Consider the following 14134-nt stretch of genomic DNA (forward strand, 5'->3'; position numbering starts at 1 on the left):
AAAATTAAATGTAGACATTAAAGTTGATCTAATTTACAGTAAGATGCAAATGTCCCCGTTTCATTTTGGTCTCCCTACTCCTTACCACCCAAGCCAGTGCTTCTTAATTTCCTTTGCTTCTTTTAGTGGTGCTGGAGCAAAGAGCTTATACCAAATCCCTGTGACCACACACATTTGCAAGTCCCCAGGGACATAGTACAGTAAAGGACCCTCCCTTCCTGCTGTCCTGTAAGACCTCACCACTGAGGAGAAGCTGCTTACAGCTGGCCCAGAATCCTAATTTCTTTATTTGGTGCTTTATTCTTCTATAAAGGGGAGTGGATGTGCAGAAGATTTCTCCCCAAGAAGGGATTTCCAGGAAGCTGGAGAACCAGGCATAGGGTCCTAGCCTCTCCTCCAGGGCTGGAGACCCACAGGCTGCTGGGCCTTAGAGAGCCAGGCCAAGGCTGCTGAGCTGAAAAAGTCCGGTCCCTGGCGTGACTCAGGCCAGCTTTCCCCTTCTGAATGGCTCAGAGGCCGAAGGAAGAGATTGCTTTGCCTCTGCTGCCCCCGCTCTTCTGCAGTGTGCTCTCTGGGAGCTGAGATTTCTCCACCAAAGCAGCCACCTTGAGAAGAAGCCCATCAGGGACTGTCTTACATCTGGGTAAAGAACTTAATCTCCTGTATCAAATTGGCTGTCATCGGGGTGAAATGTGGTAAGAAAATCAGGGGTGGTTTTGGTAACTGAGCTGTGGATGCTGAGACCCAACTGGTCCACTATGAGCGAGGAGGCGCCAGGAGCCCAGCAGCCCTCTCCCTGCCTCCCAAGGTGGGCACTAACATTCATAGTTGGCTTTCAAGTTGGAGTTTTGCAAATCTGTGCACTAGGGGTGGGTTCAGCGGTGTCCCTGGGCCCTTGATTCTGTGCAGCTGTGTGCAGCCCTCCAGTGCCAGCATTGCCGGCCTGCTCTTCTCCAGGGGGCTTGCACGGCCTCTGGAAGCATCGCACTCTTTACACCTCTGCCTGGCTCTGCAGCAAACCGTACTGTGCAGACCCCAGGAGTTCTGACTCATCTGGCCGTTCTCTTTCAGCCTCGAGTTCTAACCGTCTCCTGCAGCTGTGACACTTGCCCTTGCATTCTTTAGCTCTATTTTAAATGTCTCTTTCTAACCGCTGCCTTTTCCCTCTTTGAAGGTCTCTCTCTTAGAGTTCGTTATAGTAAGTCCCTGCCTCCCAAAGGAGCTCGGTTCCCGGAGGTCAGTGAGACAGATTGGTTCGTGAGTCTGACAAAGTGAGCTTCTCTATACCCTTGACACAAATAGACAGTGAAAAGTATAAAAAAAAAATCTCAACCAAACGCACAGAAAAACTGTAGATACACTATTTTTACTGTACACCTGGCATCTAGAGGACTGCGTGGAGTGAGTGGATGAAAAGAGTCACAGTATGAACTGGAGGGGGAGGGGCGATGACATGGGATTTTCAGTGGACTCAGTTCTGTCCATTCTATGTAACCTGAGGTCCAGTTATGTCTGTGAGCGACCGCAATTTGAATGTTCGTTAAGTTGGGCACTTACTGTACTTTGTCCTGGGGAGGGCTGCAGTTCCCATTGGTCAGTCCATTTCAAGCTCTACAGATAATGGCCTTGAAGGATGACTCCCTTTGGTGACTTTTTTCCAAGACATTTCTAAGAATGAAGAGGGAGTTAACGCTATTTCAAATCAATTAGTGAGTCAGGTTTTCTGTTGCTGACATAGTCACTGAAAATTAGTCTTCATTTTGTCAGATGGAGAGTTGGGCTATTGTCTGTGATTTCCAGAAGTTCATATAAAGTCAGAACTGAGTCTCTTATTCTTGTTAATTCTGTCACCACCCAGCTCTGCCAGCTTTCTACAAAGCAGCCACCCTGTAAGTCCCCATGTGCCCTGGGGCACAAGTCTGGCATCGCTCTCATGCTACCTGTCTCTTTCCCACCCATCCAAGCGTGTATCTTTAAAAATGTCAGGAAAATGCGGCTTTAGGACTGCAAGGTGCACTGGGATCTACTTGCTGGTCACGCTGATCTCCTGGCCCTGATCTTGACAGTTGGGGCAATGGTGCGTGCACCCAGTGTGACAGACGTAACCAGGGTCCATCACTGGTAGAATTCATCTCTTTGAGTACACAACTCTTTGCTATAGATTTCAGGAACTGCAGTGCACAGACTGGGAGTCTCATTGTGTTGGTGTGCCCAGGACTTATCTTTAGCTCTCTGGGTTGCGGTGTCAAAGCTGAGTGGACATCCAGGGAAGAATCGACATGTTTTAGGGCTACAAAATTATAGTCACTGGTTCTTCACAGGAGTTGGGAATTTTACTTTGTCATTTTGATCTTAAATTAAAATTTTAGGACCTGTAGCTTGGTTTCCAGATGTTTTGGTTAAGAAGCAGAGGCTTGTTCAGAACAGCCTAAGTGAAGTCGAATCTTCGTTCTCCAGAGAGATGAAGACCAGGTATGGAGTTAGTAACTGAAAAATTAGAATCATTTAAACCCTATTTTTATCAGCCTTGACCCTCTTTCACCACTAAATCTCTTGAGAATGGTGATCATCAAGGAGTGAGATGGACTAGAAGGTTCCTTTCCTTTCTATGTGCTCCCCAGTACTCCACGTGTGAATATGCAGATGGCCGGTGATGGGAGCAGGCAGTACAGGGTGGGCATTTCTAATCCGAAAACCCCAAATCCAGAATGCTCTGCAATCTGAAGTTTTTGAGCCTTATGTCAGCACTCAGTTTTAGCTCTTGACTGTTTTATCAGTGACACTCACTTTGGTAAAGGCCAGGCATATAATCCAAACTGAAACACTTCTGGTCCCAAGCATCTTTGATAAGGAACACTCAGCCTGTAATAAAAAGATATAAGCCAGTGCTGGAGGGTGCCTAAGCAACCCCCCAGCAGTGATCAGCTGAGGTATAGGAGCCCCAGACACTGCTCCGGCTGAGAGGTGAGAAAGCAAACCGAAGGTGCTTAGAGCACAGTGCGTCTCAGAGCTCAGTTTTATTTTGTTTTTTTTTTTAATAGAATAAAGCCAAGCAAAACAGAATAAAGCCAAGCAAAACAGAACAGTGTAAGTGATACAGGACTTCAAAACAAGGTAATAGGGAATTAACAGCGGCCACCACCTTCAAAAGGAGCTCCCCTTAGAGGCTGCATTGGGTACTGCTATCCTCTTGGTCAGACCGCTGGCCCTAGGCCTGCAAAGTCAGTGAAACAGCAAACACCGGTAGTGGTGGTCGCAGCCTGTGTTTCTCCGGATGAGCCCGTTGTTTGGGGGTGGGGTGTTAGCTCTTCTTGTTTCCCAGTCTGTGTGTGCACTGGGATGGGGTCTGGCTGTCCCTCCAGCCGCAGCAGCAGCCCGCGCATGGCACTGGTTCACAGGGAGGCTTGCTTCTTGTTGACTTCTTGTTCTCTTCCCCCACGGTCTACAAATGGCCTTAGAGCCCAGTCTTTAATGGGAGGCTTTGTCTGTTTTTCAAGGTGGTTGGTTCTGTATTATAATTCAGACAAAAGTTGAGAGGAGACCAAAGTCCTGCCCCGATTAAATGGAGTCATGTGAAACTTTGAAATCTCAACAATAATAAAATTGCGGCCATGAGCAATGATGCTCCAAGTTATAAACAAAACCTAGACTCTAGAAAGCAAGCTGTCCCCCAGCCGTTGATGGCAGAAATTCAAAATCTCAGTGTGGTCCCCTGGCCTCCCCCGGTGTTTGTGACACAAGGAGCCCCCTGTGTGTCCCTCAATGGTGGCATTGATCGCGCGAGGTGAGCGGGAGCCAGAGACTTGTTTTGGATAAGATGGGCTGATAAGGCCTTGGAAAGAGCAGCCAGGCTGATGAAGACAGAGGTGCCATTTTAACAGCCAGTGTTCTGTCCTTATTGTCATTCTAGGAGAGAAGGGACATGAAAGTAGTCAATTGTTCCCTCTTAAAAAACAAGCTGCCTCTGGGAAGAGTGCCTCACCCGGGCTCAGGAAAGCCGAGGACAGTGCGGAGCTGGACGCTCTGTCCTGAGCTTCAGTGTGGTTATCTTCCCATGTGTCGCTCCCGAGCAGAGTCAGCACACAGTAGCCCACGGTGACCCCTTCTGGGAAGGACAGTGGGTGGGCTGCCTGGGACTTGGGCTGGGGGTGCTTCCATGTCCCTGGAGCTCCCTGTGGTGCTGATACCTGCGGCGAGGTGGTGGCCTGAGCCTCAAGGTAGTGGCTGTGCCTTCTCTGCAGGTCCAGGCCACTCACTCTGAGAGTCTCCTGCCCTTGGGTGACGGAAGCCTACACCTCCCTGGGCTTTGGCTGTGTGGGGGGACCCAAGCTCTCCGACCACTGTGTCCTGTGCCCTTAAGGGGCCATGTGTGAGGATGCGTGAGCAGATGACTTAGCCACATATCCTTAGGGCTTGGGGTGTGAACCCCACAGTTCAAGGTAGAGCTGTTGTGTATGTGGCCTGAGTGCTGGCTGGGGTGACATGGTCCAGCCAGCTGCTCCTGAAGGGGTCAGCACCCTGTCCCCACTTTGCTGGATGACAGTGTTTTCCCTGCAGTCAGTAGCAGGCTATAACATGTTACTTCCCCTCCCTTCCCACCTCCCTCCATCTCTTGGTTCCCTGCCCTTTTGCAAAAGATCTCTCTCACTGTTGCTCTGTTTTGTATTTTTATTTTGCTCTTTATCCATATTTTGGGTTTCTCATATAAGACAAGGCAGGCAATGTTTTAATGTGTCTGGTTTATGGCCTCAAGGTACAGCCATTTTCCTACAGGTGACTCACGTGTCCTCCTTTATGGCACAGTAGTTCTATTGTGTGCAAATATGACACCATCATCCATTCAGCTGTTGATGGCCGCAATTTAGCGGTTACAGTTGTGCTGCCTACTACAAGTGGGGAGGTCTTGCCGAATGATCTACCTTGTGGGCATGTTAGTAGAAAGAAACTATTTAGAAGGAGGAAAGGATAGTTTTGACTCATGGTTTCCGAGGTTTCAGTCCATGGTTGCTGGCTCCATAGTGCTGGGCCCAAGGCAAGGCAACACATCACAGTAGCAAGAGCTCGTGGCAGAGGCGGCTGCTGGCCTGTGATGGCCAGGAAGCAAGAAGAGAGAAAGGAGGGGCTTGGGTCCCTGTGTCCCGCTCAGTAGCATGACCACAGGGACCTGGCTCCCTCCCCCAGGCCTCACCTTCCAGCGTTCCCATCACCCCCAACAGCACCATGAGCCGGCAAGCTGGCCTTTAATCCATGGCCTTGGGGACATTTAAATCCAAACCATAAAGGGGAAAACAGGCAGGTCGGCCTGGGTCTTATGGTTGTTAATTTTTAATTAATACACATATGTACATATTTTTGAGGTAAAATATGTCACAGTAGCATACATAGGTTAGTGATCCATTCAGAGTAATAGCATATCCCTCACCAACTTTTATCATTGCTTTATGGTGAGAGCATTTAAATTCCTCTCTTGTAACTATTTTGAGATCTATATAAACATATATGTTATATAGATTATGTGTAAACATAATATACCATATATGTATATATAATTTATATGTTATCCACAAATATATGGAATATATTACTATACAGTATATATAATGTTATATATATTATATTACAGACATTCCTCATTTAATAAATTCCATTCCTGGAATCATTTAACAAATTGTTCACTAAAGGAGGAATTCTATATGGCATGTATGTTACACCAAAGAACAAAGAACGAAGAAATAAAGGAACCTCCAACATGATGACTTGACTTGATTTGCACCGCTCTGACACGCAGCACTGTCACATGTAACAGCCCTGCACGGTACAGTCAGCAAAAATTACAGTGCCGCATGGATGAGGTGTACGCCACAGAAAAGACACCGAGGCTCCATGGACAAGACATGTGGGACTGTGCAGAAAAGAAAGATCCCAGCAGCCAGTCCCAAGTCCAACTGGTCCCTCAGCAGGTGCAGAAGACGGCTGAGTCCTTCTGCAAGACCGGAAGCTGAAATGCCCATGGCGAGGGAAAGTTTCCACCCTCGTTAAATAGACCAAGGATTTACCTTCTTCTGCTTGCAGAAGAAATTGGTTTGGGGGTTTTTATGGTTGTTTGATTTTATTACCTGATGTCTTGGCGGGGCTCTGTGTTTTGGTTTGGTTTGCATTGGCTTTGTTCTTAGTTTTGTTTGCCAGACTCGCCTGTGGCTGAGCCCTGCCTCTGCGGGTGACTCTGAATGAGAACATGGGCCTTGCCTGGCAGGTCAGAGTCCTGCCCTCCCTGTCCTGCCCGCTCTGCATGGGAGAACCACGTGAGTGAGAGAGGCCAGGCCGCATGTTAGAGCCACTCTGAGGATTCCCACACGCTGGACACTGTGGCCAGTGCCCTCCGGAGTCCCGATGGCAGCCCCGGACTGCTGTGGCTTTTCACCCCCATCTGTCTGGCTCTCCTACTCCCTGTCTCCCCGTCCTTTTCCCACTGAGACAGATACTTCGCTGTTAAATTGTAGCTGTGTTGTATTTTACTGACCACCTAAAAAGCCTTCTCATCTAACAAATGTCAAAGGTGGTGGGGATGAGCAGAAGGGTTTTTGGCAGTCTGTCAACCCACCAAAACAGAAAACGACAAAAACAGTAGTGTGGGGCAGTGCAGTTCCAAGGAAAACCCAGGGCACCAACCCCTGTGGCTCAGAGACAGGCGCCCGGGGCACTTCGGCCTTGGCGAATATGGAGGTATCGGCAGCAGCTCGCCATGGGCTCCTGAGGAAGGAGCCTGGCCTGAGAGCATCTGCAGGGAGCCAGAATGGAGGGCTGCATTTCTCCCTTTCCTCCCGCTGGCCCCAGTTCTTACTTACGAGCAGGAATGCCGGTGTCCAGCGCTGAATGAAGCAGCTGTTCATTCTGAGGAAGTTCTTTCTGGTGCGCATCAAGGGAGCTCGGTCAATGGCAGGTAGCAGAACTCTTCCGAAGTTGGAAGTGAAGTCTTTAAAAGGTGTCACCTCGGTGCCATTGAGCAGGAAAAGACTCAGCTTGTGAAGAGGTGGACCTTGTCCGTGTTCTGAGAACAGCTCCCCCAGACAACACGCAGGCCACCTACAACTTAGTTCAATTCTGTCCTGAGCCATCTGGCGTTAGTGCAGACTCTCAGGTTAGAGGACAAAGTCTCCAAGAAGACCCTACTTCAGACACCAGTCACCGGAGAGGTCCCTGGGCCACCCGCATTTCTGGCTTTCCTACAAATATGGAGTTCCCATGTTCCTTCCTCTGTGCTGGATGATTTGTTAGAGCAACTTACAGAGCCTAAGAAAGCTCCATGCTTTGACTAAAGTGTTATTACGAAGGCCACACCTTTCCAGGGACAGCTGAAGGAAGCAGCCGATGGAAGACACTAATGACTGGGACTCGGAGTGTGCACCCCCCTCTGGGGTCACCAGGCTCTCAGCAGCAAAATGGTCACCAACCAATTTGTGTTGCTATGACAACAAATCCAAACACAGCCAGCACTGCCTACACGAGATCAAACACAAGGAAAGCTTGCTTCATATGACAGTGCACTGTCTGGCATCCAAACCAGTCTAGAGAGACCTATCCCACCCCAGGAGAGGAGCTCGGATCCCTTCTGAGGGTGGTGCCCTTGGGACTGAGTATCTCCCACTAGGCTCCGCCTCTAAGGTTCCGTCACCCTCACTGCTGTTACACTGAGCATCAAGCTTCTAGCTTCTGAGCCTTCCCATGTGAGGTTTCATCACCGTGCACAGTTGATGAATCACTGGCCACATGACTGAGCTCTGTCCCCCTACCCTTCACACCCAGGTAAGGCTGGCCAGTTTCTTACCCTCTGGTCATGGCCTAGTTCCATCCTGAAGCTGTCTAAGGACAGAGACACACTCCTGTCACTCCCGAAATCCAGTAGGTAGGATTCCAAGCTCTCTGCCAAGATCCGAGGACCAACACCAAATGTATTCTTGATTATTTCACACTGCTCTGTCTGCCTGACTTCTGAAGGAAAGTTTGTAGATGTCCTTTTTCTGTTGCCAGCGATTCCAAAATTGAGTGCAGTGAAAGTTTGGTCCCCAGCACAGACAGAGGGCGATCTGAAGGAAGCTGAGCTTGGAACACATGCAGATGGAGCTTGTGCTAGTGTGCTCCAGATGGGGAAAGGTTCCCCTTCAGGGGGCGCTGTCTCAAGAGTGCAAGGGCACCAGGACCATGAAGTCTTCAGGAGATTGGCCTCCAGCACACAGCTGGCAGGAAAGGGCAGAGTGGAGGGCTGGAGGGGAGCAGCCCAGCTCCCTTCTCCCCTACGGTTGGGGCAGTCTTCAGGCCTGTGGCCGCCCCTCACTGCCGTGGGAAGTCTCATCTAGCTGTGCATCTTGGCCTCCACGAGATTGCGCCTGTAGCTAGAGGGGCTACGTGCTGTCATTACCTGGGTGCGGAATATTCTCCCCCAGACAGCCTCTCACCTCCCAAGGTTCCGTCTAGTATCTGCTGAGAAGGTCTCTTAGCTAGCAGGCCTACAAGAGAGCCAGCCAGCTCCTTCTGGGCCTGCTTATCCTTCTAGTTACTGAGTAGACGTTCAGCTACTCAGGATTCATATTAGTCAAAGGTCCACAGAAAAACAGAACAGAGGTGGGAGCGATGAGGGGAGACGCGTCGTGGGAACTGGCTGGCCTGTGTAGGTTGTGGAGGCTAAGGAGTCCCATCATGTGCCCGAGAACCAGGAGAGAGTGGTGTCTGGCAGCTGATGTGCCTGTCAGGTGAGCTGACCTGTAAGTCCTGGAATCCAAAGGCTGTAGGGCCGGGAGTCTCAGTGTCTTGGGGCGGAGCAAAACACGATGACCCAGCTCAGAGGAGAGAGAAACTGCACTTCCTCCGGTGTGGTCTTCTGATCGGGCCCTTGCTGGATTGGCCATACTGGTATCAGTGATCTTTACCTGGTTCATTGATTCAAGTGCTAATATTTTTTTTTTTAAGCAACAGCCTCACAGACACACCCAGAAGTAAAACCTTTTACCCTATATCGGCGCCCCTCCATCAGGGCACAATATCCAACATCACAGGGCTCTTGGTGGCATGCAGCAGTCACTGACTCTCACTAAAAAGCAATTCAAGGCCTCATCCAATCAACAGAAGGACCAAGAAACAAACGCAGAACCAAAGCCCAGCCCAGAGAGATGTGCAGACACTGTTCTTCGGATGCCATCACAGGCTGTCATTCCAGCCAGTGACTGCCAGCGCAGACTTCACCTGGGAGTCACTGCCTCGAGGTCCATCCTCCGGGGGACATCTGACCGGCTTCTATGCAGGCATGAGCCCATTGAGCACAGGGACAGAAACCATCATGAGAAATGGGGCCCTGATCCCCACTTACATAGGGACACCCCCAGAATGAGTGTTCCAGGACACAAGGGAGCCAAAGCAATATGGGTGCTGTCTACCTACATCTCATATTGGGTATAAAATTCTACGCTGATGGCATCATTTATGCTATCAGTGAATTTTCAGATACGCATTTTTGTTCATTTTGCCCTCAGTCTGCTTTGTGTTCCTTTGCCAGTAGCTTGCTTTTGCACTCAGTAATTTTGGATAATTGCTCTGTGTGGTGACATCTGTAGGAATTTACTTAGGAGTTCTGCTTAGGATGTCTTGTGCCTTTTCATTTAAAGAGGTTTGCCCTCACTGTCGGAAACTCCTTGGCCATTGTGTCTCCAAATACTGCTTCTCTCCTATTACTGTCCCTTAAAATCCCTACTGAAAATGCTGGTGTTTTCATTCTTCCTTGTCCCCTTAAAGACCGTGCCTTTTGCCATTTGATGCAATCCTGTGTCTGAGGGGTTTCTTTAAAAATGTTACCCAGTTCTTTCTTCCTTTGGTTGGTCTAATCTGAAATTTAACTCATCCGTTTCACTTTTGTTTGCAATGATTATTGTTTTTATTAAGTTCACTTTGGTACTTTTTCAGACCTACGTGTTTTTGTTTCATTCTCACCTTGCTTGCTCCCATGCTATTTTTGCTTTAGCCTTTCTTTTGTCTTTTCCCTATTCCAGATACTTTTCCTTCTTAGCCTTGGCCCGACACTACACTAACCTGCTGGGGTCCTGGGTCTCCTCGCTCCTGCGCTCCAGCTCTCCTCTTGAGAAAACTTTGTGTGGCTGATTCCTCTTTGTTACCCTTGTCTTGTCCCGTGAGGGTGACTGAGCCTGAAAGAGCCCCTGGTCTCCTGCTTGGTGACCACTGCCCTCCGGATGGCTCTGCCTTGCTCTCCTGGGCACATCTTCAGGCAGATCTCTGAGGTGAGGAGAATGAATGCATGTAGAATGTGCCAGCCACCTCAGAGTGTTGGGGTGTATCTTCCCAGTGTAGGGTACTGGCCTAAGTGCGTCCTGTTTGTCTCTTTTCCTTACAAAAGCAGAGAATCTACAACCTTGCTCCTCTGATTCAGGGCCAGAAGCCCAGGAGAACAGGCATGAAAATCCAGTTCCAACAGGCACTGGACAAGTAGGAAACTCATTGGCTTCTGCCTCTGACCAGAGAGGGGTGGCATATCCATGACCGCTGGCGTCTGTGTCAGAGGGAGAGCTTGTCCCCAGGCTTCTCTTTCCCCTGACTCCTGTCTGCCCTCTTTAAACATAATTTAGACACAACTGCAAGACCAGTGAGTCCTTCAGGATCACAGCTCCACCGGTCACTCATGGCTCAGAAACCCTCAGGTCACTGTGGTGGACGGTGGTCATTCACATCTTCACCTTTGTCTCTTTCTTCCATGTCCTCCAGTTCTTTCCAACAGAGCTGCTGTTTCCTCTCCTGCCTGCCCTGAACTGTCCTTTCTCTGAACCCCAGGGGTATGACCCGTGGCCCTCGCCCACTGTGTTTCTATGGAGTTGTAGCAGAGGTTACTTATCTACATGTCTCATACCGGCCCGTTGGATCCTCTAAGTTCTTGGAAGACAGCAGCTGTATCTCATTTATCTCCCCACCTTCTGGGGTGCCAGGCCTGTCACAGAAGGTCTGCTTGGATGGCCTTTGATGAGTGGCACCCCAGCTTATTCTTGGGTGGAAGAGGCTTTGGCATCCTTGCTTCAGTGCAGTCAAAGCACTCATTCCTGGCAGTGAGGCTGGAGCACAAAGCAAGAGATCCTAGTCTTCCCAGCGTCCCTCTCACCCCATTTCTGGGGCACCTGCTTGAGTCCCACTTTCTTCAGGAAGCTCCCCTGGCTCAGCAGAATGGCGAAACATCTGCTGATGACAACGTGTCACCTTCCAGATCCGACCGACACTCCAGCACATTCCTCCGCAGACTGCGGGGTGTGTAACACAGATCTACTTGCTTAAAGATGTTCATGCGAGTCTATAGTGTGCTGGAGACTGACCTGGAATGGACAGAGTGGAGAGTGGAAGGGGTTCATGCAAGCATGGGGAACCGCCCACCCCAGGGGAGCTGCTGTGTGGGCAGGGGTCTTTTTCACAGCTCTGCTGAGCCTGTTCCAGCACCTGGCATGTGGCAGATGCTCCCTGGCCAGTTTTGCCACGAAGGAATGAAGTTAATGTGTGCATCTTTTGATCTTGTCTGGCAGATTATAACAGCAGCGAGTTAAAAACGGCCTGCAGGAAGCATGAGCTCTATGTGAGCTTCCAAGACCTGGGGTGGCAGGTGAGTTCTCAGGACGGTGAGGATGGAGCTGCTCATTCCTACCTGGATGGCGGGTGACAGCTGTCCTACAGGGCAGGAGCTGCAGGGCTGACATGATGGCTCAAGAGGCTCTCATGGGTCCCCTACCCTGCCCTGTTATAGCTGCTAAGTTACTTCTGGGCCCTCACAATCGCTCAAGATCGAGGCGCCTTTCTGGAGTGCCCAGGATCCCTCAAGTATGGCACCCACATTCTTTCAGAGCCCACACAGTTATATTTACCAATATATATTTGCCAGACCTGTAACAGTGCAGACGGCTGCTCCACGGACAGATGCTCCAGGATTTACGGCTGAGCCGTGTCCCAGGAAACCTGTGGCATTTATACAATTTTTGTTTTAAAACAAGATTGGAAAAAATAATGCAATAGCTTCAAATTGGCTCACTTGAACCCTACAAAAGAGAGGTTTTGCCCTGTAACTCAGAGCCACCACTAGTTTATAAGAAATCTGACCACAGGAGATGAGCGCCCATTTCTGCGTGCAGGTGATACCACTGACATCACCAGCGGCTCGAGGGTCTTGAGTCCCTTACAGGCGATCCCTGGCTTACCATGGCTTGACTGAGAATTTTTCAGCTTTCTTGATAGTGCAAAGGTACACTATCTTGATAGTGCAAAGAAACTGTACTCTGAATTTTGAACATTCATCTTCCTGGGCTGGCCATCATGGTGCAGTCCTCTCCCACAATGCTGGGGCCATTAGGGCAAAGGACACCAGAGTGCTGTGCTGCTGGGGCTGGGCTGTCCTGAAGGTGAGGTCGCCTGAGTGCATTTCCGATATACTGTATTTTCCACAGCTTCCCTGGGACACGGCCCTGCCACAAGTCCCTGAGCATCTGTCCGTGGAGCAGCCGTCTGCACTGTTACGGGTCTGGCTGCAGGGGAGCAGGGGTGGCTAGCTTGTGCCACTTCCACATGGGCTCAGACAGCTCCAATCCGGCACCCTCCCATCTCCTGACCTCTCCGGCACGTGCTGTCCCTGGGTTCTGGGCACGACTGGTGGGAGCGGGCGTGTGTTCATCTCGTGTTGCTTCCCTTTGCTTTCAAATCAAGGACTGGATCATTGCACCCAAGGGCTATGCTGCCAATTACTGTGACGGCGAGTGCTCCTTCCCGCTCAACGCGCACATGAACGCCACCAACCACGCCATCGTGCAGACCCTGGTGAGCCCTCCATGTGCTGTGGGGGAAGGCGACCCATGGCAGGTGTCGCCATTTCTAACAGGCCTATTTGTGTCCTGCACAGGTTCACCTTATGAATCCCGAGTATGTCCCCAAACCATGCTGCGCACCAACTAAACTAAACGCCATCTCCGTCCTTTACTTTGATGACAACTCCAACGTCATCTTGAAAAAATACAGAAATATGGTTGTGAGAGCTTGCGGATGCCACTAACTCAAACTGACTGGCTGCCAGACACACGTTGGCCTTGGAGTCCTCACTGACACCTGCCTTAAAAAACCCGCATGAAACGCGCAGCACAGCGGAGAGGGAGGAGACTCGCACGCAGGCTGGTGCCTCAGGCGCTGCCGCCAGGAAGGTTCCCAAGGACCTGGCTCGCAGCTGCTGGCCCTGTGAATGTGTGAGTAGCTGCTTGTTTGGAGCATGAGATCTGTGAACTGCAGAAATACAACTCTGAGGCCCCCGCTGACCCCCAAAGTTAGTCTTTGCTGTAGGTCAAGCTGTTTGTGTAAGTGCAGGAATGGAAAAACTGCTCTTGGAGCATAAGTATTCCTGGATAAAGCACCAGCTGCTTCAGTCGTATCAAAGTAGGTTTCAGAGGTGGGGGGCTCTGTTCCCAGTGGGGCTGAGTGCTTACTGGACCAGTGGCCTGGACCCTAACAGGGCTCCACGAAGGTGCCTTTTGTCTCATGTTTGCTATGTGTTCGCGCTAGTGTCCTTGGTGTGAGAAATGTGCTCATTGCCGTCAAAACAAAACATCCCATTCCCATGCCTCCAACCTCCTGCCCCTCTGTGCTACAACTGAAAGCCGAGCAATGGATGGGGGCGTGCGGGGTGGCAGTGGCCCTCATTCCCACCGCGCCACCTCTGAAAGCAGCCCTGCGCCCGCCAGCACAGGACGGCTCCTGGCAACGCTCACTAACCTCCGCAGCGCTGGCTCTGACAGCTCATCCACTCACCGCCGGGCCCCTGCTGTCTGCACGGCACCAGGCGGTGCAGCAGGGCGAGTCCCGTGGGGGAGACCGCCCTGGGGGGAAAGGGGTGCCCGCCCCAAGAGCGGGTTCCTGAGGCCACTGTGCTGCTTATGAATCGAAATCACAATGTCCTCTTGTAGAAAAGGAAGATTCAGATTAAATCTTAGAATATTTTTAAAATGTCTTTTTCACAATCATGTACTGGGAAAGCAATTCATACTAAACTGATTAAATAATACATTTATAATCTAGAAGTGTTTGTACTTTACAGCTTTTTTTGTAAATAGAAACTAATTTA

General features: G+C 50.2%; 1 protein-coding gene across 1 annotated transcript in view; it reads left to right on the forward strand.

The window, feature by feature from the left end:
- Bmp6 (bone morphogenetic protein 6) overlaps positions 1-14090 on the forward strand; it is a 147115-nt gene extending 133025 nt beyond the window's left edge. Inside the window, exons 5-7 of the mRNA XM_003468861.5 lie at positions 11565-11641; positions 12733-12843; positions 12926-14090. Coding sequence (XP_003468909.1) covers positions 11565-11641; positions 12733-12843; positions 12926-13075 — 338 coding nt within the window. The 3' untranslated portion in view covers positions 13076-14090. The remainder of the gene's footprint in view (positions 1-11564; positions 11642-12732; positions 12844-12925) is intronic.
- The last annotated feature ends 44 nt before the right edge of the window (positions 14091-14134 follow it).

This window comes from Cavia porcellus, unplaced genomic scaffold (assembly GCF_034190915.1).
Source record: "Cavia porcellus strain 051 isolate PalLab524CR breed Dunkin Hartley unplaced genomic scaffold, mCavPor4.1 scaffold_13, whole genome shotgun sequence".
Taxonomy (NCBI): Eukaryota; Metazoa; Chordata; class Mammalia; order Rodentia; family Caviidae; genus Cavia; species Cavia porcellus.